Source organism: Phycodurus eques, chromosome 8, assembly GCF_024500275.1.
Source record: "Phycodurus eques isolate BA_2022a chromosome 8, UOR_Pequ_1.1, whole genome shotgun sequence".
Classification (NCBI taxonomy): Eukaryota; Metazoa; Chordata; class Actinopteri; order Syngnathiformes; family Syngnathidae; genus Phycodurus; species Phycodurus eques.
In genome coordinates, this window is record NC_084532.1 from 23,315,744 (window position 1) to 23,340,082 (window position 24,339).

The following is a 24,339-nucleotide window of genomic DNA, read 5'->3' on the forward strand; positions in this document are numbered from 1 at the left end:
CATGCACAATATACTATCATAATTAATATAAGCGCTCCTCGCACTAGTTATTCATGATAACTTGCACCTTACACAATAGAAATAAACTGAACCACTAGAAATAATCCACTAGAGTAAAAAGAAGTTCATGGCACATTCGGTCGCACACAGGCGCATGCGCAACATACTAGTATATTGTCACTGTCAAGCGGAAACCTTGTATGTGTAAATATGGCTAATTTGATGTTTTTTCACTAATCAATACTAGTTGTCTATCCCCATGTCATCTGTTATTTTTCCAAATCATTAACCAATTTCAAATGTTGAAAATAGCTTGACAATAATTGCATTAACGCTCCTGAAAGCACAACTGTCTCAGAAGTGTCCTAAAACTCCGCCTCTTCCCTCACGCTGCGGGAGCCCTGCGGTGTTATGTCACCTCAAGATTGAAAGCCTGGATGTTAATTTGACACTAATGAGTGAAAATTGTCACGTTAAATAAATTTGAGTAAGTATGTTTTGTTAAAAATGGATGGCTGTAATGCTTTGGTGCAGAAGGAATGGGTCAGCCACGAAGGTAAGTGTGTGCACATTCATTTCTGCTCCTTAGCCTGTTTAGTCAGCTCATCGGTTTATTTATTGAATGACAGATGGCTCTAAGACCTTTGAATATAATATGAGTTAGATATTTCAGAGATTGAACATAATTTCAGGGTTGCGTTGTGTTGCTGTTGGTGCGCAACAGCAAATGATAGCAATATAGGGTAAAATACCAACTTTAACCATGTGGTGTTTGGTAAATCAAGCGCGATTGCATTTCTTCGATTTCCTGAATAGTAGCGGTTATGGAGATGCAAAGATTCCACTCGACAGTGACTATAACTAATGAGATCACTCAACTCACTTGGTATTCATGTTAACTGGCACCATACACAATAGAAATAAACGGAATGACTGAAAATAATCCACAGGCATATTGATAGCTGCATTACACTGTATTAATTCACAACTTCCCCCGTTCAAAAACATATAGTAAGGACTAGAATTAATCCAACGACAATGTGTTATGAGCATCCAATTCAAAATGCGAGAATATTTGCAAAAAAAAACCAACTGTTTTTATTTACGTTTTACACAACGTACCAACTTCATAGGAATTGGGGTTTGTATAATTAACTAAAGAAAAAGGCCAAAGCCCAAAATGCTTAAAGTAGCAACAGCCGTTCTCTTCATTATAAATGATTCACATCTCCCCTGTTGACCCTTTGTAACTCTTTTTTTTGCCCCAGATTCCCAGTATTCCTACGGGCCTTTTTGTCAGCGCCAAGGGAGAAGGTTGCTGTCTCATGCAGGTAACACAGTCAGACTTTCACAAACGCGCACACTTGTTGCACTTATTGCGTGTGCTTACCTCATCGGCTCACGGGGAAGAATTTGTTGGCAGCCGAGAGCTTGTTGTTGCTCCTTTTTAACGCACAAATGAATCACCGGCAATTGGAGTAATCTGGTAGAGTTTAGGGAATTGCTCTTTTTATGTGCTGCACTCCCCAGGACAGGATGCTGATTACTTCCTGCCATGACACGGACCCAACAAAAAATCTCTTATGTGCTTATGAGTCGTCATTTTTTTCTTCTTCTTTCCTGTGCTCTTATCGCTTGCTTGTTTTGTCTCTTAAAAGGATGTCAAAGATGTTGAATCTGAGGAAACATACTTTTCTCCCCCAATCATTCATTCCTCAGGCGTTTCTAGTTTCTTTTTTCCACTGCCGTAAACAACAGAACACAACACAGAGCTTTAGGCAGCAGCACCTGGCTTCTAATGACATACATACAACAGCTCGGGAATCCAATCAATGGCTGCGTTTGTGTCCGCGCGTGTGTGTGGGATGTTCACATTGTGTGCGTGCAGGCGTGCGTGTGTGTGTTTGTAGACATTCCGTTTGAAAAATGGAATAAAAGGTGGGACGAAATCATTATTCTAAGTTTCGCCACTCGTGATTTAGAAATTACCTGGATGAAGAGCCACCATTTTCTTTTGTCATAAGGGATGGCCAGACTACACGAAACTACTATCATGTCAAAGCCGAAAGTTAAGCAGAGCAGCACTGTTGTTAGTGTTAATTTAGGGTATTTGTGGCATTATTTTCTGATAAATGGCACATAACATGTTATGTAACGTTACATGGTAGCTGACAGAGGCAAACCTACCTCAAAACTGTAAGGTAGACGTGCTAAACACTAGCCTACCGTGCATATCTTTGAAATCCTTATCTAAAGCAGCATCAAACCATAAACAGTCAAATCAAAGATAACCATGCATCCTGATACCATACTCTGCCCAGATTGACGTTTCCTACAACGTACCCGACCCGGTATCCAAGCCGGCTTTCCAGCTCAAGGTGGACCTCAAAGAGCCGCCTCTTCCCTCCTCCTCCTCCTCCTCATCATCCTCCCGTCATCCTTCCTCGCGACCACGCAGCCGTGCCGACAACCGCTCCGAGCTCAACCGCAAGCGTCGGGCGCCGATCGACGACGACGACCCCGCGGCGCACCAAGACAAAATGGACTTCCACATCGCCTTGGAAGTCTGCGCCAGGTGAGAGCACCACTACCACACACACACACACACAGACACACACACGCACATCCTTTCCGTCCACCGGCTAACCTCACCTGTGTGTCCAGGTGGCTTCATTCGGGCTCCTCTAACATGGCCGTCATAGAGGTCCCCATGATCTCCGGTTTCCGAGCAGATGTTGAAAGCCTTGAGAGGGTGCGTAAAATCTCACACACACACATACACACACATGTGACCATATTCTCCGGTTTGTTTTCTATTCTGTATGAATACTATGCTTATGACTGAAACCATTTTTGGAGGTCCATCAATAAAAAAGCCGTTCTATAGATCAGCGGTGCCCTACAACCTTCCTCGCGCCACAGACCGGGCGAATCACTTTAACATATTTGATGACTGACATAGAAGCAAATAAAAATAAATGATGCAATATCTAGCTCACCATTGCGCCCTTATCATGATTGTAGTTGTTTTAATAGAAAAGAAAATCCAAGCTACCAGCAGCATGTTTGAAGCGGAAAAGGTCCTCCCACTCGCAGAGGTGATTAAAAAGTCCGCTGGCGCCGATATTTTCCGCCTGTTCATATGATATAACATGTCGACATTCGACCGTCGACGTAATGTTGTAAGGACACGACGCCCGACAGTTGGTGAGCGTTTTGAGCCAGGTTTTTTCCTAACCGTCAGCTGTTGCCGGGCTGTTAACTGTATCAAAACGTGCAATATGATGTTTCATCTTCACGAAGCGCTGGATTTGGTGCAGCCACTGGAGTGCAGAAGAGGAAACATTCTGAAGTCCATGGCAGAATGCGCGCAGGGCTGGATTCGATGGGGAACGGACATATTTCAGGGTTGCTCCACCTAGAATGCCTACCTTGCATGAGATAGCGTAAATGACAGTTTTGAGTGGATGGGAGAATGCGCGCTGTCAGAAACGCCTATTCTGATTTAGACACACAGATGAATATGGCTCATTATTGCACATCTGTGAAGGCACCATCAATGCTGAAAGGTACATAGAGGTTTTATGCTGCCATCCAAGCAATCTCTTTTTCAGGGACATGCATGCTTTTTTCAGCAAGACAATGGCAAGCCACATTCTTCACGTGTTACAACAGCGTGGCTTCGTAGTAAAAGAGTGCGAGTACTAGACTGGCCTGATAGGAGTCCAGACTTGTCTCCCATTGAAAATGTGTGCCGCATTATGAAGCTCAAAATATAGCAACGGAGACCCCACACTGTTGAGCAACTGAAGCTGTACATCAAGCAAGAATGGGAAAGAATTCAACCTACAAAGCTTCAACAATTACTGTTGACACTTCCCAAATGCTTATTGAGTGTTGTTAAAAGGAAAGGTGATGTAACACAGTGGTCAACATGCCCCTGTCCCACCATCTTTGGAACATGTAGGCATCAAATTCAAAATGAGTGAATATTTTTGAAAAAAAAAAAAAAGCGAACCTATATTTGAACTTGCGTGCGTGTACACTGTAAAAACTCATCGCTTAAAAATCTGTGATATACCGGGGGCGCAAACCATTATTATGAGACAGTTAGAGGGACTCTGTCTGCAGGCTTCCACCTCCTTAAAAAGGCACCTTTCTGACTAGTGGAGATGTTTAACCCACGCGCATGCATAGGAGTACTAGTGAATTTGTGTCCGCTCATGTTGACCCACCTTCAAGTGGCTAACAAGCTTAGTTTACACCCCCTCGGAGTTTAGTTTGTGCCTGCCCGACTGTCACTTACATTTTACCGTGGCAAGCGTGGCCTCTTCTTTTTCTCACTTGCCATTAATCCGTGCCAAATGATGAGTTTGGCCACCTGTCGCTTATCATCTAAATCAACCAATACAATGAACAACACAGAACATGCTATGGGTCAAATAACATTTAGGAAAGGAGACTCATTGGCGATGGTTATATGGACAAACTATGCTTTTTTAAACAGAGACTAATTGTGTACTTTGCGTTAAGTGTGTTTGTGCGTGCGCGTCTTGGTGGTGACGCCAGCTCAGGCTGAGCACCTCATAAACCCCAACTGTCCAATGGCTGCCACCTTTGATAGAATGAAAAGTCGGCAAATTAACTCTACAAGCTCACTATGCACGCTTCTTTAACTCTTCTATGCGGTCATACATGTCCATGTGCACACAACAGTGGTGGGAAGTAACCAAGTACAAATACTTTGCTACTGTACGTACATTTTTCAGGTATCTGTACTTTACTTGAGTATTTTTCTTTCTAACGAGTTAACTTTTTCAATCTAGTCGGTTGACCACGCAATTTACAACTTTGAAAAAAAGATGTAAAGAGAGAGCGGTAAAGTCTACCACAGTGAAGATCAGGTGTATTTTTGTAGTTTTCATCACTAGCCAGTTAGCCATTAGCCTTTTTTTTTTTTTTTTTTTTTTAAATACTAGTAAAGCTATGCAACGCATTATTTTGACAGCAATAAAGTTGAGCCAGTGCTAGTTAGTTCTTGGTTTAAAAACCATCATGTGACATGCAATATGATGTTTTTCCCCCCTTCTTCTCAGTACAAGCACTATGTAAGTTAAGTAAAGCGGAAACTATTTTGTGTGTGGAGAAGTTTTTTTGGGGGGTTGTGCCAAGTTATCAAAACTGTTATTGTATATAATGGATAGTAAGCTTCATTTTTGCTTTTGTACTTAAGTACATTTCAGAGTCGGTTTTTCTCTTACTTAAGGAGTTGACTCAGTACTTTTACTTTTATCAGACTCTTTGTTTTACACAAGTATTTGTACTTTTACTTAAGTAGAGATTGTGGCACACAGTTCACAAGTAGTAGTAGTCGTAGGCAGTTTGAAACGGTCTGTATTTATGTAGTCTCCATTGTGTTGGGAGTGCTTGTGTTTCACATTCCAAGTCAATTTAAAATGAGGATGGACTTTGATTATTGTGTACAATGTACAACGTACCGCATTGTTGTGAGGCTTCAAACGCTGGATACGCATTTAGGCTTGGAGAAGGCTACGTTTGAGGATTTTTGGCAGCAATGAGGAACATCCTTTTCCTTACGCCGTGTTGGAAGGGATGTGATAATTTAATCCAGTGTTAATTAAATCTGAGCTGGAGCTGTCCAGTCCACTGTGGTGCTGACTACTACTCTCCTTGTCAGTGCAGTGGGACCATCCAGGATGCTGTAAATTATTTATATTTTATAATGATGCCTCCCCCATCCCCCTAGGACATTATGTCAATAATTAACCAGTTCTAGGATCAAACAGTTGGTACCATAAAGGCTTAGTACAGTAGTATTACCTTGAGTACGCTCATTGAGTTTGCATCTTCGTGTCTCCTGTAACAGCTGCTGATGGACAAGCGTGTGGGTCTGAAGAGGTACGAGCTCAACGGCAGGAAAGTCTTGTTCTATTTCGATGAGGTGGGTTTCCCTCCATATCAATAGACAAGAATGATAACATCAAATAATACGTACACATCAGGCAATAAGAGCAGCGGTGAATATTAAATACTAATATATGTTGATTTTATATGGAATTAATACTGTACATGCAGAAGTGAATGTGGACAGCAATAATTAATTGTATCAATAAATGGACTGTTGAGAATGAAATAATACGTAAGCAGTGGAGTGACCACTATTCATGAATACAGTCCATAATATGAACAGAATAGTACACTACATGTGCAGATGTGGACAAAAGCAGCAAGAATAGTCAGCCGCATTGTAAATTGTAAAAAAAATAAAAAATAAAATACCGTCAATGTATCAATATATAATCAGAGAATGAAATAAACACCACCAATATTTACATCAATACATAACATAATGAGAATATTATACATGCTATATATAATTGTGTTGTGTATGTGAACAGCAGCATTGTATGTAGTAAAAAAAAAAACGATACATGTATAAATAAATACAGTGTTGAGAATAAAATAGCAGTGGAGTGACAACTATACTTGAGTGAATAATGTACAGTATGAACAGAATAGTATACTACATATGCCGTTATGGACAAAAGCAGCAAAAATAGTCAGAAACCTTGTATACTACATACATGTCCATAGTATACAACGGATCAACACCACTATACACATTTACAGTTGGGAATGAAAGTGGGAGCTACAGCAATACAGTATCTATTGTCATTTTTGTAATAATTGTATCTGTTTTACAATGTCTGCAATGTCAGTCCTATTCATTGAGTTTGTGTCGTGTGTGTGTGTGTGTGTGTTTGTTTGTCACCCGCCTGCATGTCAGATCCCCAGCCAGTGTATGACTTGTGTGGCCTTCCGGGCTGTCAGGGAATACATCGTGGGCAAGACCGCGCCTGTTCCGGTTAAGATCTACGACTACTACGAACCAGGTGTGCCTCGGATGCATCGTCCAAGCGCCGCTCTTTAAAGACTTGCAAAGCATGAAAGCCTGTCAAAGTCACAGTGATTTATGTAGGCGCTACACTTCTATTTTAAATTTTTTGGATCGGTATTTGTGTCCTCGTAATGGTTTCTCATCCTTGTTTTGCAGAGCAGGTTTCTAACTATAGGCCGGAGAGCCAGATCCAAAACCCATGATACAAAGGGACCATATAAAAACATTTTAAAAAAGAATTTAAGCCTTACTTTCCAATGTATTTATTTTATTTAACTTTTATTTAACCAGGTTGGTCCCCTTGCGAGTAAAAATCTTAATTACAGACATAGAAAGAAAAAGTACAATTTATAAAGCACTCCCTTACTGTACAACATGTGAACCAAATCAACACCTTAAAAGCAAGGTACACAGTAATTTTTGACATACTGTTTCAGTCTTCGCAAAATTTTTTGCCTGAGGGCAACCATAACTCAGACGTGGCCCGTGATTAAAATAAGTACGACACCGTCAATTTACAGCCTTCGAGGCCACCCGCTTCTATAACGTCAGCGAGAGCAGCCCGCTCGCCCGGGAGCTGTGCGACGGACCCACTTGCAACGAGGTGGAGAGTTCGTCCAATCACTGGACAGGTGAGACCTCAACCATTTATGTGACGCCCCCGGGCTGCCATCAATCTCCTAAAATAAGATTTTTGCAGGTTTCGTGCAGGCGAACCAGTGCAACAACGTGTTTGGCTGCCTGGAGATGGAACAGTTTGAACGCTGCACTTGCTACCGGGACTGCGGCTACGACGGGGAGCCCGTCTGCGGGTCTGACGGACAGGTCTACCAGAACCAGTGTCAGATGGAGGTTTTCGCCTGCCGGAATGGGACGCGCATCAAGCAGGTCCCCGTGTCCCAGTGTCCTCACCGTAAGAACACTGTCATCACAAATGCTCTGATGAGTCGACACTTTTCAATCCCAAATGTCAATTTTTCATCAACAGTGATGAAGTGAAACATGATACACTCACTACATTTATTTATTTTCAATTAAGTCAATAGAACTTTGACAAGGGCCTATTGTACGTTATTGTCTTGGAGCTCATTTACATGCATTTTTGCAACAGCCTCGTTTTGTTCATATCATATCTATGATATACTGTATATTGTTATATCGCACAGGTCTAGTAAAATGTAAATGGTAATACACTGGACCCCAAATACTCGCCGTTCGGCACCCACGGATTCACCCATTTTCAGATTTATTTACTTTTTTTTGGTCACATTTTTTTTTTTCTTTTTTTCCATTTTTAAATTTTTACTTTTTGGGGGGTTAACCAACCCCAAAAACATATTGGTGGTATATCCCCCCCCCCCAATGTAATTAAAATGGGCGTCAATTATCCGCAGATTTTTGCAATTCGTGGTCGGACCCGGTCCCTATCCCCCGTGAATAGTGGGGGTCCACTGTTGTCATTACTAAGTAATAGTCAGAATATAATTTCCACATAGTAAAATGTTCACTTATTGCTATATTGTACTGTATTAGAACTAACTACACACCTATGAAAACAATGTAAACACAAATGCATTCTGGGGAACATATTCATTGCATTTCCATTCATTTCAGTGGGAAACATTGCTTTGGTTCACAAAATGTTTTGGTTCTTGAAGGGAGTCTTGGAAAGAAATACTTGCATGTGCGAGCATGGCAGGAAGTTCACAATATTTCTAGTGGACTACAGTACATTGTGGTCATCTATAACTGCACATTTAAACATGAGCTAATAAAAACTGATTTAAGCTAAGCTCGTGAAGCTTGCACATGTGCGCGTACATGTAGCACTTACTGTAATTTATTGTAACTAAAGGCCAGTGTGTCATGCATGTGTTCAAGTGTGTCAATTCTCATTGCTGTGCGCCATGATCTCAGTCGTGGAAACAGCTGTTCAGATGTCAAGCCGATTACTGGATTTTTGTGTTTGTGTGCGCCTTTTTCAGATCACAACTTGACTCACGCGTGCACACAGCAGCCCCCTTCTCGCTCACCCCGTGCCGCATTAGAGAGCTCTGTGCAAATGACAGACTGCTTTTGTCCGAGCCTTTGAAATCCTCGTCACATTCCTTTTCCGACGCACAGCCCAACAACAAAAGGAGCCGTCACGAGTGAGGCAAACAAGACTTTGAAGAAGAAACAACTTCATTCGCCACAAACATGAATAAAACGCTAACTAGTTTTTTTTGTTTTTTTTGAGTGTTTGTTTGTGTTCACGAGTGAGGAAAACAAGACTTTAAAGAGGAAGAAACAAGTTCAGTTTCCACAAACATTAAGAAAACGCTAACTAGTTTTTTTGTTTTGTTTGGGTGTTTGTTTGTGTACGCTCATGCGCGGCAAGGGTCATTAGCCCATTTTGAGCAGGGGAAAGATACAATCAGATCCACTTATGATCATGGCACCCACCTCTTGTCCAGGCTATTTTTGTAACAATTTGAATGCAGGTCTCCATGAGTACTGAGTGGACTTCATTGTGATGCCGAAATGTGTTGCTCGGTGGGGTGGATTAAAACATGTATGCTTAGCATTTACTGTAGATGATGCAATAATGAAACACTGTTGTGGTGACAATCAGCGGGGAAATTGATGCTTTTAACCAAATGTGTGCGTTGTGTGTTTCCAGTGGATATCAAGGCAGAGGACAAGAAACCAATAACAAGCCAGGAGACTGAACAACCCTCAGTACCTATACACGCGGGTAATGACACTAAACACACACACTGTCACTCATCATATTAATTTAAAAAAAAATATGATTTATTTATAAAAATGCAAAAATAATAAATACAAGAGTAAAATAACATTTTAACTAAAATGGGAAAAAGCTCATTTTCTGAATCATTGAGTTCAAATATTAGAAATATAAATATAAATTAGTAAACAGTGCATGTTATTTTTTTATAATAATAAAATGGTCTTTTCCATGTAAAAAAGGTATATTTTGAATAACTTGATTAATTAAAATGTTTAATATTTTAAAAAAGCCGTACAGTACATTTTTGTTATTGTATGCACAATGTGAAAAGCACACACAAAAACCTTATGCTTGACCTCAAATCTGTAAAAAAAAAAAAAAAAAAGAAAAAAAAAACCCCACAAGTTTAAGAGCTGTTATCTAGCCATTTTCCATGGTTTTCTTGATATTAACCAAAATTACTGGCAATACAATTACCGGACAATGGAATCAGCTGCATTTTTGTCATGTTCATTGTATTCTACAGGTAACATACCTTTAGTGGTAATTGAAGAAACAAGGGTGGTCTAATATTTTTTTCATGACTGTATTTATTCAATACATATTCATTAATTTAAAAAAAAGTAAGCTTTTTCATCTAAGATCAAGCGTGGGGGAGGGGGAAAAAAGCCCTAAACGATTGCTCATAACAAATTCTTGTATTGGCTGGCACCTGTCATGGCACCCCATCATGCCCACTGCATTTCCTATATTTGTGGAATCTTTGATTGTATATTGATTCCTCCTGTTGCTGGTGAATCTCCTTTACTGTTACGATTACTGCTTAACTTTGCATTTCAGTTCGTGCTAAATTCAAAAGCGTGTCATGGGATTGTAACATGGAGGTTTAGGGAAGAGGGATGTTGATAGCTTGGTTGTGTGTGAACGCATGCTCGACATTCCCCTGTCGTCGCATCACGTCTACGATCTGATAATGACGACGATCGACAAACCCGATTGTTATGTTTGCTTCGGCTGTAGCTTCCAAAGCATTCCTCACAGGTTGTTGTTGTGTTAACTTTGGCATGCGGGGCAAAGAGAAACACCTTTCACTGGATGTGACATAATGCAGATGCGTGTGCGGACGATAAGGTTAATGTTTGTGTTGTTTTGTACAGGGGTGTGTGTGCGTGTGTGTGTGTGTTGTGAGGCGACGTGCACTGACTTGTTGACTCCAGGTCACTGCTCTCAGTCAAAGGTCTTCTTAGCACAAAAGCTTCCTACTACCGCACAGGAATGCTGTCGTGCTCGCCCATAGACACATAAATAGATCATTTAGATTAAAGCGGTGGTTCTCAAACGGGAGTCCACGGACTGCCAGGGGGTCCGCGAGCTGTAACTTGGAGGTTCATGCAATAAATAATTATGCTGTTGTATCGTTTAACAAAACAAGGTTATACCCAAGTATAGGGACCACATATAGACTGATAATGTAACACTACTCACAGGCATATATTCTCTATCCTCTGCGTAGAACGACTACGATTAGTGCGTTAGCGTCAACTGCATGTGAGCAACCGGTTAAACTCTTTCTTTCTCTCTGTCTCTTTCTTGGCACAGATGAAGGTACATTGCTTTGTTTTAGTGTGTTTTTTTTTTTTTTTAGCTTTAGCGTTCCTAGTCAACAGATGAGCGATGCCTTCTGCTTCCTGAGTTGTTCTGACAGCAGGCGACAGTGTAATAGCGCGCTACCGACACCTCCAGGAATTGAGCAGAAAACCAATGACATGTTCACAGTACTGTATGATAACCTTCAGTGCTGTAAAAACAAAAGTCCTTGAAAACCATTAACACGGTGTTTTCCCAACCTTTATTCGGCCTTGGCCCTTATTTAACATGAGAAAAATCTCACAGAATCCCCATCACAAAAGGTATGTGTACTGAAATGATGATCTAATTTCAAGTGAACATTCGCATATTTACAGTTTGGCATTTAGCAAGTCATTGATGGTGTTGTGGTACACTCGCCTGACTTTTGTGTGGGCAACGTGGGTTCAGTTCTCACTCAGTGGCAGTGTGAATGTGACTGCGAATGGTTGTCCGTGTCTACAGTGGGTACGGAAAGTTTTCAGACCCCCTTAAATGTTTCACTCTTTGTTATATTGCAGCCATTTGTTAAAATCATTTAAGTTCATTGTTTTCCTCATTAATGTACACACAGCACCCCGTATTAACAGAAAAAAAACGTAATTGTTGAAATTTTTACTGATTTTATTAAAAAAGAAAAACTGAAATATCACACAGCCATAAGTATTCAGACCCTTTGCTGTGACACTCATATATTTAACTCAGGTGCTGTCCATTTCTTCTGATCATCCTTAAAATGGTTCTACACCTTCATTGGAGTCCAGCTGTGTTTGATCATACTGATTGGATTTGATTAGGAAAGCCACACCCCTGTCTATATAAGACCTTACAGCTCACAGTGCATGTCAGAGCAAATGAGAATCATGAGGTCAAAGGAACTGCCTGAAGAGCTCAGAGACAGAATTGTGGCAAGGCACAGATCAGGCCAAGGTTACAAAAAAAATTCTGCTGCATTTAAGATTCCTAAGAGCACAGTGGCCTCCATAATCCTGAAATGGAAGATGTTTTGGACCATCAGAGCCCTTCCTAGAGCTGGCCGTCTGGCCAAACTGAGCAACTGGGGGAGAAGAGCCTTGGTGAGAGAGGTAAAGAATAACCCAAAGATCACTGCGGCTGAGCGTCAGAGATACAGTCAGGAGATGGGAGAAAGTTGTAGAAAGTCAAGCCTCACTGCAGCCCTCCACCAGTCGGGGCTTTATGGCAGAGTGGCCCGACGGAAGCCTCTCGTCAGTGCAAGACACATGAAAGCCTGCATGGAGTTTGCTAAAAAACACCTGAAGGACTCCAAGATGGTGAGAAATAAGATTCTCTGGTCTGATAAGACCAAGATAGAAATTGTTGGCCTTAATTCTAAGTGGCATGTGTAGAGAAAACCAGGCACTGCTCATCACCTGTCCCAACAGTGAAGCATGGTGGTGGCAACATCATCATGCTGTGGGTGTGTTTTTAGCTGCAGGGACAGGACGACTGGTTGCAATCTAAGAAAAGATGAATGTGGTCAAGTACAGGGATATCCTGGACGAAAACCTTCTCCAGAGTGTTCAGAACCTTATACTGGGCCGAAGGTTCACCTTCAAAAAAGGCAATAACCAGAAGTACACAGCTAAAATACCGAAGGAGTGGCTTCAGAACAACTCTGTGACTGTTTTTGAATGGCCCAGCCAGAGCCCTGACTTAAACCCAATTGAGCATCTCTGGAAAGACCTGAAAATGGCTGACCACCAATGTTCACCATACAATCAGACAGACAACTGGAGCGAAATGGCAGATTATCCCCAAATCCAGGTGTGAAAACTTGTTGGATCATTCCCCAAAAGGCTCATGGCTGTATTAGCTCAAAAAGGTGCTTGTACTAAATACTAAGCAAACGGTCTGAATACTTATGGCTGTGTGATAGTTCAGTTTTTCTTTTTCAATAAATCTGCAAAAATGTAAATTCCGTTTTCTTCAGTCAATATGGGGTTCTGTGTGTACATTGTGGGGGAAAAATGAACTTAAATTATTTTAGCAAATGGCTGCAATATAACAAAGATTGAACATTTTAAGGGGGTCTGAATACTATCCGTACCCATTGTATATGTGCAGTGCGACTGACTGTCGACCATTTCAGGGGGTAGTCCGCCTTTCGCCCGAAGCCAGCTTGGATAGGGTGCGACGCCCCGTGACCTTCACCAGGACAAGCGGTGTTGAGAATGGATGGATGGCATTTAGAAGTTCATCTCTTTGCAGAATTTTGGCGGGCACCCTATCCTGTGTTATTCACTGAAAACTGCAACACCAATATTATTTTGGTCCCATCTTGTGGCATTTGGGTACCAAGGAACTATGTTGATTTCAATTAAGCAGATTCATTAGACAGAAGTAGTGCTTTTCCACCAAGTTGTGCCAAGGAACTATGTTGAAATGAGTTGAGTTTCTTTTCTCCCAAAATAGTGCTTTCTCACCATGTTGTGGCATCTATACGCAGTTAGAGTGTATTAGGTGCACCAAGGTGCTGAAGGTTTCCAGTGGAGCAGAAAATGGGAGCTCTGGAATTAGCGTCCCTGTGTGGATGTGTCATATTAGTGAAGTGGAGGACACGCACTTGCACACACCAACACACACCGATGTGCAAGTTCTATTTGAGTGGGACTATCATTTGCAAGTTGAGCAGCTCCCTTAAAAAAAACAAACAGACAAACAAACAGTTGACATATAGCTGTGGTGCATGCAGTATAGATCATGTGATGTGGGAGTATGCTTTAAGCTGGGAGCGACCCCTAGTGTCTGTGAATGGGTGGTGCAGCACAAACACACGGCTGTTGTCAAAAGATTGGTTGTTGGGATGACAGAGAAGCCTGCAGGGTTAGGGGGCCAAGTCTCAACTGGAGGAGTGAAAATTCTCAAATAATGGATGCCCCCACACAGAACTGTTAACATGTGCCTATATTGAAAGGTAAAAAACCCTCAATTTACCACAATCTATGATCACCAAACACTTTCAGTTTAATTTTAATTTTCCAACAATACCCTTAAACGTAAACGGCTAACAGATGATTTGATCTAGCTAGTGTGTATGTCGCAGCTTCGCAAACTGTAAAAAATACCAATGAATACTTTCCTGTTAGTCATTTTTATGATCTTTTTATTCCTTTCTCTGCAACATCTTGAGACGTTTATGGCGTTACAGAAAGAGCTCAAAAATACATGATAGGAGCAAATTGCGAGTGAGTGAGTTTGCAAATAGGGTTCACGGTATAGATAACCCTTTATTAAAAAACAAAACTCATTGAAAAACGTTTGGTGTTCGTGTAACAATTCATTATGGGTGTGTTTTGCTTATTCTTTGGCTTTTTTACTTTAAAAGAAGGACAGCAGGAAGGACCAGGCTGCCACATGCGATCAGATAAGAATGACTTTCGACGCGGTGAAGCAGCATGTGGCTCCTTGCCCGAGGCTATTGTTTTACTCTCTGTTCCAAGCAACAATTATTTCTGGTTACAAGGTGGCTCGGTGCTTGTATACTGCATGCATGAGTCTACTGTGTTCAATTTCTCCTTTCCCCCCCGAATAGAGCACCATGCAGTAATATAGAAAATATTTGACACAACGAACGACAGGCTAAGCGTTCCTTTTGCGTGATCTATCCAGGCGAGGAGGAGCAGGGCTCGATGGCCGACGTGTCTTACTACTCTTACGATTACGACCCGGACTCCGAGCCTTTCCTTGCTGACGCCGAGGCGCGGGACCCCAGTTTCGACGTTCCCCGAGCCGAGCCGGACGCGGGCCAAAAGGTCCTCCCGCCCGCCGACGCGCAAATCCCCACAGCGGCCGCGAGGAGCAGCCCCGAACGATGGTACCGAGCACTCCCTATTCCTGTGTTTCCCAATCTGAATTGAGCCAAGGCACATTTTACGTGAATAAAATCTCACGGCAAGCCACCATTCAAAAACGTTACAAAAAAGTCTTATATACAGTCAACCTCCACAAATAGCGAAAAAACAAAAAAATAATTGTCGGCCCTTGAAAGATTTTTATACAGTGGTGCATTGAGTGCTTAGATGGGAACAGCAAACTCAAATCAAGAAGCAGCAGTTTGGGACGGAGTCAACATAAAAAAAAAAAAGACTTACTTACTTAGACCACTTTCACTTGTAGTCAAACAAAACCTAAAACAAAGAGAATTACACTTTGTGTATTTCAAACAACCCCACAACTCTTTGCCTTAGGACTCTCCGCTAACACACAATGCAAAATGCCATAGATGGGCTAACAAGTAGCATCAATTGTTGCGGTGTTGAAACTCTTTAAGCGACAGACACAAATGGTGAAGCAACACACGTAGACAGACAATATAACAATACAGGCATACATGAGTTATTGTCTGTGAAAACAACTGATCTACTCAAAAAATCCCTTTAAATACTATATTTGAAGCTTACTGAATCAGTTGTGAAACTTTTCTTCGTGTGTCTCTGTGTGTATTATACTGCCCCTGGTGGCCAAAGCGCACACACCAGACAGAGCACAAGGCCTGGAACATCGGGGACAGGGCCTCTGGATTGGCAGACTGGGGTGGGGGTCGACCGGAGGGTGTGTTCCAACTACACACTCCTCAGCGTCCCTGGTAAGGTCTATTCAGGGGTCCTGGAGAGGAGGGTCCGTCGGGAAGTCGAGTCTCAGATTCAGGAGGAGCAGTGTGGTTTTCATCCCGGCCGTGGAACAGTGGACCAGCTCTACACCCTCGGCAGGGTCCTCGAGGGTGCATGGGAGTTCGCCCAACCAGTGTACGTGTGTTTTGTGGACTTGGAGAAGGCGTTTGACCGTGTCCCACGGGGGGTCCTGTGGGGGGTGCTTCGGGAGTATGGGGTACCGAACCCCCTGAAAAGGGCTGTGCGGTCCCTGTACGACCGGAGTCAGAGTTTGGTCCGCATATCCGGCAGTAAGACGGACTCGTTTCCGGTGAGGGTTGGACTCCGCCAAGGCTGCCCTTTGTCACCGATTCTGTTCATAACTTTTATGGAGGGGTGGCTGGGGCAACCGATTCGGATGCGGCCCGGACGCCTCCTCTGGTGAGGTGTCCCGGGCACGTCCCACCAGGAGGAGACCCCGAGGACTTCTGCCCCCAGTAGTGGAAGAGAATTTATTTGTTCTGCATGTCACTACACGTCGCTGGACGGTAAAAGAACATCCATCCATCCATTTTCTGTACCGCTTATCCTCACTCGGCAACGATTAATTATTCGTAGCAATTAAATACACATTTTTTGCACCAAATAAGTAAAATTGGATCATTTCTCGTGGCACGCCTGACGATCTCAGTGGCACAGTGGTTGGGAATCACTCTTATTCTGTCTTGGGTGCATTCTCCTCACTGTGCTGTCTTCCTGTCCTCCACAGAAATGCCTGTGTGAAGCCATCCCCACTTCCACTTTGTACATTATTTGTGAATATGCTAGGGAATGAAAGCTAAGAGAGAAGCCCCAAAGGAAGCCACATGAGCGTGTGTGTGTGTGTGTTTGTTCACTCTCCTCCTTACTTCACCATAGCATTTTTGTTATTCACCATACTGCCTTTATAATCATTAGAAAAACAAAAAATGATGATAATCAAATATTTATGTTTTTTTGTTTTGTAATTACAGCTGACTTTAAGCTAAACTATTGTGTTATATTTTCTATCTGTGGTATTTATTTGTAGCTAGAGGTCATATGGTTACTTTTTGTCACTGCCTGCCCATGCGCGTTGTCGTTATGGTCCAATCACTTCAGTTGTGCTGTTTTCTTTTTTTTTATTATTATTATTAATAGCCATCTTTAAAGGAGATATATTATGGAAAATTGACTTAATTACTTATATACAAATAGTTTAGTCTCTGGAGTGCCTAGCTGCCCATCAAGTGTGATGGTCCAAGAAATGGACACCTAGAAACAGTTTGGAATTGCGAAAACATATAATATGTCTCCTTTAATACATTTATTGGAATGTTTGCTTGGAGATAAGTCATGCTTTACAATGGGGAATCCCAAACTTCACTAAAATACATCAGGCTCGCGCTAAACACAGAATGCATGAATTTACTACCCAAAAAAAAATATAGTGCGTGGGTGATAAATATTGGACTAAGTTTGGGAAACCCCTACTTTACAGAAACATAAGCTGAAACATGAAGCACGGCAGAGATTCAGATTCAGTATCTTTAAAGACAAAGGTGGTTTGACAGGCACCAGAAGTCCCTGGCGGACTTGAACCCCCCGCAACACACACACGCAGAGTTTTGTTGTTGTTGTTGTTTTTAAACCAGACTCACAACCAGGGCCCTCAGAGATGACTTCCCTTCCTTTCCACCTGCTTTGAGATTTGATTGTACAGTTCATAAGCTACTTTGTTTATGTGACATTTTGATTCATGAAGCAATCAAAGAAACAAATAGAGAAGAATGAAGTTTTTGTTTTTTTCAATTGCTGTAAATGTTCTAAATTGGATGATACATAACCTGTATTACATATCAAATATTGAGATTTTTAAATAAAGTTTTTAAAAAATTTAAGTGTATGCACTGACATGCCATTTTCAGTCCTCACTCATTTGTCCCTTCACAAAATTGTTGCATTCCAGAATTACTGCTGTTAAAAAAAAAAAAGTATCCATCTATATATACACTTTTTCCCCACTTTAGGGTTCAATATGCATATGAATTATTTGGGGGGATTTAAGCTATTAAATTTATGGCGTGAGTGCGGTCATCAGTAAACCAGGTTTCCCCTCAAAAGTTAGAAACAGAATAAGCCTACTAGAACAGCTGAATTTAATTTGGCGTTAAATGGTGGAAGGGTTCGCAGCCATATTACCTGTCATAAGAGGGTGTGTACACTTGTGCAACCAGATTAGCAGGGTTTTTTTTCCTTCCCATTTTGAGCTGTACAGATTATAGGTCATATTAAAGGTGGAAAAGGGTTTTAAATTATTCCTATTGGCCTCTTATTTATATATATAAATCTGACATTTAAATAGGGGTGTGTAGACTTATTATAGCCAATATAAGTCATATTTCTTTACCCTCAAAGACACAAACTCATATTTGTTGTTAACCAGTTATTAGGAACCCCTGTACGTTTTACAGTGCACAGTTCGAAGTTGAACGTGTCTTTGGCAAAGCAGAGGGGTTGCTAGTTGGATTTCCAGCTGCGTGTGCTGTGTGAGCACCTTTAAGGCAAGATCAATGGGGGCCCGGTGCCGCTCGGCAGGTGTAGCCTGACTGTTCCAGGTGTCCCGCACTCGGGCAGACCCCTGCGTCTGTCGTCAATCCTGTGATTTCCATGCAGCCGAGATGACAAAGCGAAAATGTCACTCATTAGTTGTGTTCACCCAAAGCAGAATGCGCAGTGTCATAACTCACTCTGCAAAGGCTTGCTGGGGACTCGCTCCTACTTGCTGTTTTCTCCCCCTCCAAGCACATGTACGTGTTACATGAGCTAATGCTGCTCCCTGCAGCAATGTCCTGCCAGGATACTGTTTGTCCAAGCCTGTCACACACTTATGACAACTCCAAAGCGTAGCCTAGCATTGCTTTTTTATTTTTAAGAAGTGTTTTATAACTTGAATTGATACTGAATTTCTACATTTTAATATTGCCATAGAAACAACATCTTATGTGCTTCCATGACAATGAATTATTAGTCATATGTTTTAGACACTGTCAGCTGTATCAACCGAACTCCGTTAAGTGCACACTTCACCATCTGGACTTCAACTGTCACTTTAACTGCATTATGGTCCACACAACCAACGGTCTCCTTCCCCCTTACGTAAAAAATAAACCCACTAATAACGAACTAGGCATGTTTTGATAAACAACATTTTAATTTGTTCAACTCACAAACATTGAGACAGAAAAAAATAATTAAGATTTAATATTTACAACCATGGAATTACAATGAAAGTACACTTAACAGATAAAGCTTAAAAAACAAAAAGTACCACGAAAGTGGTACACAAACCCATTAACAAAAAAACATAAGAGCAAATGTATTAAAAATATACAACTTAAGCTTTATGTGGAAGACTGAGGTCATTTCACTTTGATGTGAGGGAATTTCAAAGAGCACACAATAGAACCGGGGTTTGTTCACCTTGTACAATTACGATGTAATTAATGTGTATGTAGACCTACACAAGAAGGAAGAGAAAACAAAACGGCACCTAGGCTGTTACACATTAGTGCTTGGAGAGAGGCCTTCTGAAGAGCAGGATGTGAGGCTCTGTGAAGGAAAGAACAAAGAAATTAATAGGTTTATGAGTGGAGTCCTTCAAATATCGCTACAATTAATCGATTACCAAATTCATGGACAACTATTTTGATAAACGATTCATCGTCTAGACTACAGCCATTGTTTAACTTAAAAATATTCTGATTTCTGTACTTCACGAAGGCAGACTTATCTTCTTTGTTTCATCAAAGACATCTGCTTTTACTTTGTAAACCAATGAACATTGATTACTGATTCAGAAAATAGACAATCAGGAAAAAAAAAAGATTAATACATTTTCATCCGATTAGTTCTATTCTAAAACTATGTGATAGTGACAGCCCTAATTACCACCACTCAGTTGTAACTAGCAACAAGAAATTGCCATAAATCATATTATTTCCTCTTTTCCATGTCAAGCTTTTAAAATATACAAACAATACCACAGCTGTTTTACAAAGACAGTCAGTGTTGCCAAATTAGTAACTTTGTCACTAGTTAGCAGGGATGCAGCTATCAAATACTTTTTTTGAACAGAGGATTCTACCACTTGTTTTCCCCCCTCATTATTAAACAATAACATGCATGTGAGGTGCAGGTATTATTTTTGTCCACTTGGGGTCGCCTCAGATTCAACTGTAGTATCATATCTATGTTTGCCTTTTTCTATGAAAGGCCTTCAAAATCAGCAGAGCCAGCTGATATAACCTACATATTAGCAATGACACCGTTTCTTTAAACGATCCGAATTCAAATTCAGCACTGGCCCTTGATGGCATCCAGATTTTTGCCATCCTCTCATTGATCGATTTCAAGCAAAACTTGTTTACAAGCAATTTTGACTTGCCAACCGCATCTGTCAGTTATGATCTCCACACATTAATATTTAATAATCAGCAACCCTGGTGAGTATGATGTATTCTATTTACAGTTTTTCTATCATTTTGTAACATTATTGGGAAAATATTTATTATAAACTGCTCCAGGTGATGTACGCAGCACAGTTGCATGCTGTTACATTACTTTTTTTTTTGTATAGTATGTGTTTCTATTTAGAAATGCGACGTAGTATCACTATCAAGAGGTGGAGTAAGTGCCCACTGAGGGTCCAGGTAACAAGTACATCCTCATCAGTGTCTGAATAGATAAAAATTAAAATCCTCCTGCAAATTTGACCCCAAAATTAGTGATGAAACAAATTGTGCCAAGGATTCCAGGAAGTAATTTATGAACAGTGAATCGGAGCACGATTCGTTATAGCCAAATGACCTCACTGATGAAGCCTTGCTTTTTCGAGAAGTTGTTCGCGTGTTGGGCCGTTAATGGGCAGATGGAAAGGACAGGGAAAAAAGAATCCCTGGAAATTTTCTCTGTTGGACCTTGGCCAATTTCATGTGGAAAATATGGTTGTTTATATATGTATTCATGTGGAAAATATGGTTGTTTATTCCTGGGGTCTGATAATAATAATAATAATTTCCATGTATGGAGTAGATCTCCCAAAAGAAGCTATCACACATTATATGCACGTGTGCAGTGAAAAAACGAGGGCTGCTTGATTAATCAAGGAATGGGATGAATTATTTTTTTTTTTTTTTAAATCTCCATCCCTTTATTAAAAAACTAGACTTTATTTCAAATTGACAGTCCAGAAAATGTGAACATAAATTGATTGATGAATGCAGTCACTGGTTTGGTCAGTAACAAGTCAGGAAATAGAGGGGGGGGGGGGGGAAAGAAGAAAAGTTTTTCCAAAGTAAAAGCAAATGTCTTCTTTTGATTAAACACAAAGATAATCAGTGTTTTCACAGAAGATGATTCCATTTTCAGGATTTGGACAACTTTATGTTATCCAATGTCTCAAAACAATTTAACCATTAACATAAACACACCATATCCTATTGGATTTGTTTATTTCATACCACAGCATTAACCACAAATTAATTGCAAACATATTACATGAATAACTAAATGATTTTAATAATTGATTAATTTGTCAATTATTTTTGATTAATGTATTTCGACTTTCATAAAATTACATTTCCATAGTCTTTATTCAAAAACAGGACATTATTTCAAATTGACAATGCAGAAAATCCCAACATAAATTGATTCCGTCACAGTAAGTTACTGGTTTGGTCCGTAACGTGTCGTAAAGTGGGCAAAAATGTCGATAATTGTTTAAAGTAAATGATGTTTGCAAATGTCAGATTTTGATTAAAGAAGTTAATACGATTACTAATTTTACTGTTGAGAGGCTGAAACTCTGAGGAGTTGGTCAATTTGAAGTTAAACAAGTTCTCAAAACGATGAATCGATGATCAAATATGGTTTTCGATTGATCGGGTGAGGCTTGCACTTCTGCTAATTATGTTTCACAAACATTTTTTTAACCAATTGGGTGGAATGCTGCAAGTCTTCATCTGGTCATCACTAACTAAAAAAAAAAAAAAAACAGAAAAAACCAAGGGCGCTTGAAGTGACAAAATGGTGGGCGTGTGCACTCGCCTGGTTTGTGGATCATGTAGTGGATCCATCCTTGGCTCTGCTGCACGCCGAGGCCCCGCCACTCCTCCTCGGACATGAGGTGCGAGGCGGGCACCAGTTTGGACAGCTGCTTCGGTAACACCACATGCCTGCCGGAACACACACACACACAAGAAAGGTCAGCTTTATCAAAAATAAATAAATAATAAATAAAAGAGACCACGCCATGTTTTGAACAATTGGGGGCGTTAGCTTAGACTCAAGTCACGACACAGCTGACGAAGCATGTCCTTACATTTGTTAGTGTATGTAAAGGCGTTTTTGTATAACTAAAAACTATTACATATGTGTCAACGTATATATGTTAAAGAATGGAACAATTTATAACGCAAAGTCCTAACAGTAGTTTTGTTTCTCGTTTACCTGTACTCGAAGGCGTCGTCGTTGTATTTGTCAGAGTAGATAATTTCCTTCTTTGACATTTTTCCCGACAGGCAAGGCTCAGTGCGGAGTAAAGCAACAACAAAAAAGGAAGGAGGGGAAAAAATGAGACGTTTTATCCGAGTGGAGTTGTTTGTTGAGAAAATGGTGATGTTGGCAGACCGAGAGAAGTCTCAAGTTGGCGTCGAAAAGCTCCCGAGTGCCGCTGCTTGGCAGAGTGAGAGAGTGCACATATATCTCGGGTTCAAAAAGTAACGTTCGGGTCCGCGCCTTCGCCCGATTGGCTAAAGTGGCTAAAGTGATATAATAGCCAATCAGAATCTTCAACATTCGATGACGTATTTATTTCTTCTTTGATGGGAGTTGATGGCGCTTCAGATTCGTTACTGCCACCTACCGGATCCTTCTAACAAACAAACAACGCAAGCAAGCAACCAAACAAACGAAACAAAACAAAATGCTGTTGATTCTTCTCTTATTGCTGTTCGAGTCTTTTACGAACAGCACGTGGCGTAAGAATACCTCGTCAACGTACTGTTTTTCTTCTGTTTGTTTTATATTTACTACATGTTCTTATCTACACGTTAAAAAACGCCAATATCATTAAGTATTAAGTCCGTTGAAACATTTTTACAGCACATTGCACGACGTATCTTTCATAAAGGAATTCATTTTATTCATAAAATCAATGTGGAAAATAGTTAAGTAGTTTATTGTGAGTCGATGGAAATGGGAGAATGTATTTTTTTGATTACAAAAAAAATAAATCCATAGAAAATAGATTTGAATCGTGATTTTGATTTGATCTCAAATGGTATGGTATGTGTGGGGCAGCCCGGTTCTCGAGTGGTTAGCCCATCACACGTCGATTCAAAATCCAGGCTGCGGCCTTCCTGTGTAGCGCTCGCGTGTTTCCCCCCAGTGCTTGCGTGCCCCCCCCCCCCCCCAAAAAAACATGCTAATGAAAAACTCAATAATTGTCCATAGGTGTAAATGTGAGTGTGCAAGGTTGATTGTACATGAGGGTGTACCCCTCCACTTGCCCGATGGCAGCTGGGACAGAATCCTCCTCACCCATGAGCCTAATAAGGACAAACACGATAGAAAATGGCTGGATGTGAGGATGTTATCTTTCTTGCGTTATCTCGAAGCCGCATTTTGTGCATGATCATTTCCTTTGAGAGGTCTGCAGCATGCAGGCCATTTCCCCTCTACCAAACCCTACTGTAAATTCCATCCCTGCTCGGGAGCACTCTTGCTTCCACTTACTTTTGAAACATGGCCATACCGTGGAGATGTTTGCGCAAACCAGCGACTCGGGTTACCTACGCAGCAGTGGCCAGCGGCCTGTTAAAGATTCATGCTTGTTTTCTTCACATGTCACTTAGTTAACGGCGGGCATCAAATCAGCAAAAAAAAAAAAAAAAAAAAAAAAAAGGGGGCTCGGTGGAGGGCAGAGCAGCAGAAACTTTCCACGAGTCTAACGACACACTAATATGAGCGACCAGGGGGTTGCTAGTTGACTATCCGGCTGTGTATTGCAGCAAAATACAGACAAGGGATACTGGGGATACTTTTATTTATATCTATATGAATCCTCCAATCAAAATACATGACAACTGCCTTCACGTTGGCACGTTGCAGATACAGGAAGTGCAGCGTTGCATTTCCCTCTTGTTGCACGTGTTGTTTGAAGCTGTTAGAGATGAAAGAGAGGCGCAAGATCGAACTCTCTTTTGAGCAGTATGAGGGCGCCGGGATCACAGACGTCGCAATTACAGCACACGTGATGTCACTCACGTTTACGACAATCTGAACCTGTTTTTAGGGAAATATGTGTCAGCAATAGTTTGCCTTCATTTTGGGAACGTGCATCATTAATAGTTTGTCTTCTTTTAAATAAT

The 24,339-nt window shown here is 41.0% G+C and overlaps 2 protein-coding genes across 2 annotated transcripts in view; one reads left to right on the forward strand and one right to left on the reverse strand.

The window, feature by feature from the left end:
- cpamd8 (C3 and PZP like alpha-2-macroglobulin domain containing 8) overlaps positions 1-17,808 on the forward strand; it is a 65,513-nt gene extending 47,705 nt beyond the window's left edge. Inside the window, 10 exon segments of the mRNA XM_061683033.1 lie at positions 1,269-1,331; positions 2,322-2,575; positions 2,665-2,752; positions 5,888-5,962; positions 6,809-6,914; positions 7,441-7,551; positions 7,620-7,832; positions 9,582-9,656; positions 14,910-15,114; positions 16,659-17,808. Of these exon segments, the coding sequence (XP_061539017.1) occupies positions 1,269-1,331; positions 2,322-2,575; positions 2,665-2,752; positions 5,888-5,962; positions 6,809-6,914; positions 7,441-7,551; positions 7,620-7,832; positions 9,582-9,656; positions 14,910-15,114; position 16,659 (1,191 nt within the window). The 3' untranslated portion in view covers positions 16,660-17,808.
- A 1,305-nt stretch (positions 17,809-19,113) lies between these two features.
- Positions 19,114-22,727, reverse strand: cks2 (CDC28 protein kinase regulatory subunit 2). The gene is made up of 3 exons (XM_061683920.1): positions 22,418-22,727; positions 22,016-22,143; positions 19,114-19,519 (listed from the first exon to the last, which is right to left on the reverse strand). Exons 1-3 carry the CDS (start codon positions 22,474-22,476, stop codon positions 19,476-19,478), a joined length of 231 nt encoding a protein of 76 aa, XP_061539904.1. The 5' UTR covers positions 22,477-22,727; the 3' UTR covers positions 19,114-19,475.
- Between the last annotated feature and the right edge of the window lie 1,612 nt (positions 22,728-24,339).

What these genes read in the sequence shown, in the direction of transcription:
- cks2 (XM_061683920.1), bottom strand. Translation starts at nt 22,476, where the DNA reads ATGTCAAAGAAGGAAATTATCTACTCTGACAAATACAACGACGACGCC. An exon ending in GACGACGCCTTCGAGTACAG is followed by an intron (nt 22,144 to 22,417) that starts GTAAACGAGAAA and finishes GTGTTCCGGCAG; the next exon opens with GCATGTGGTGTTACCGAAGC. An exon ending in CTACATGATCCACAAACCAG is followed by an intron (nt 19,520 to 22,015) that starts GCGAGTGCACAC and finishes TTTCCTTCACAG; the next exon opens with AGCCTCACATCCTGCTCTTC.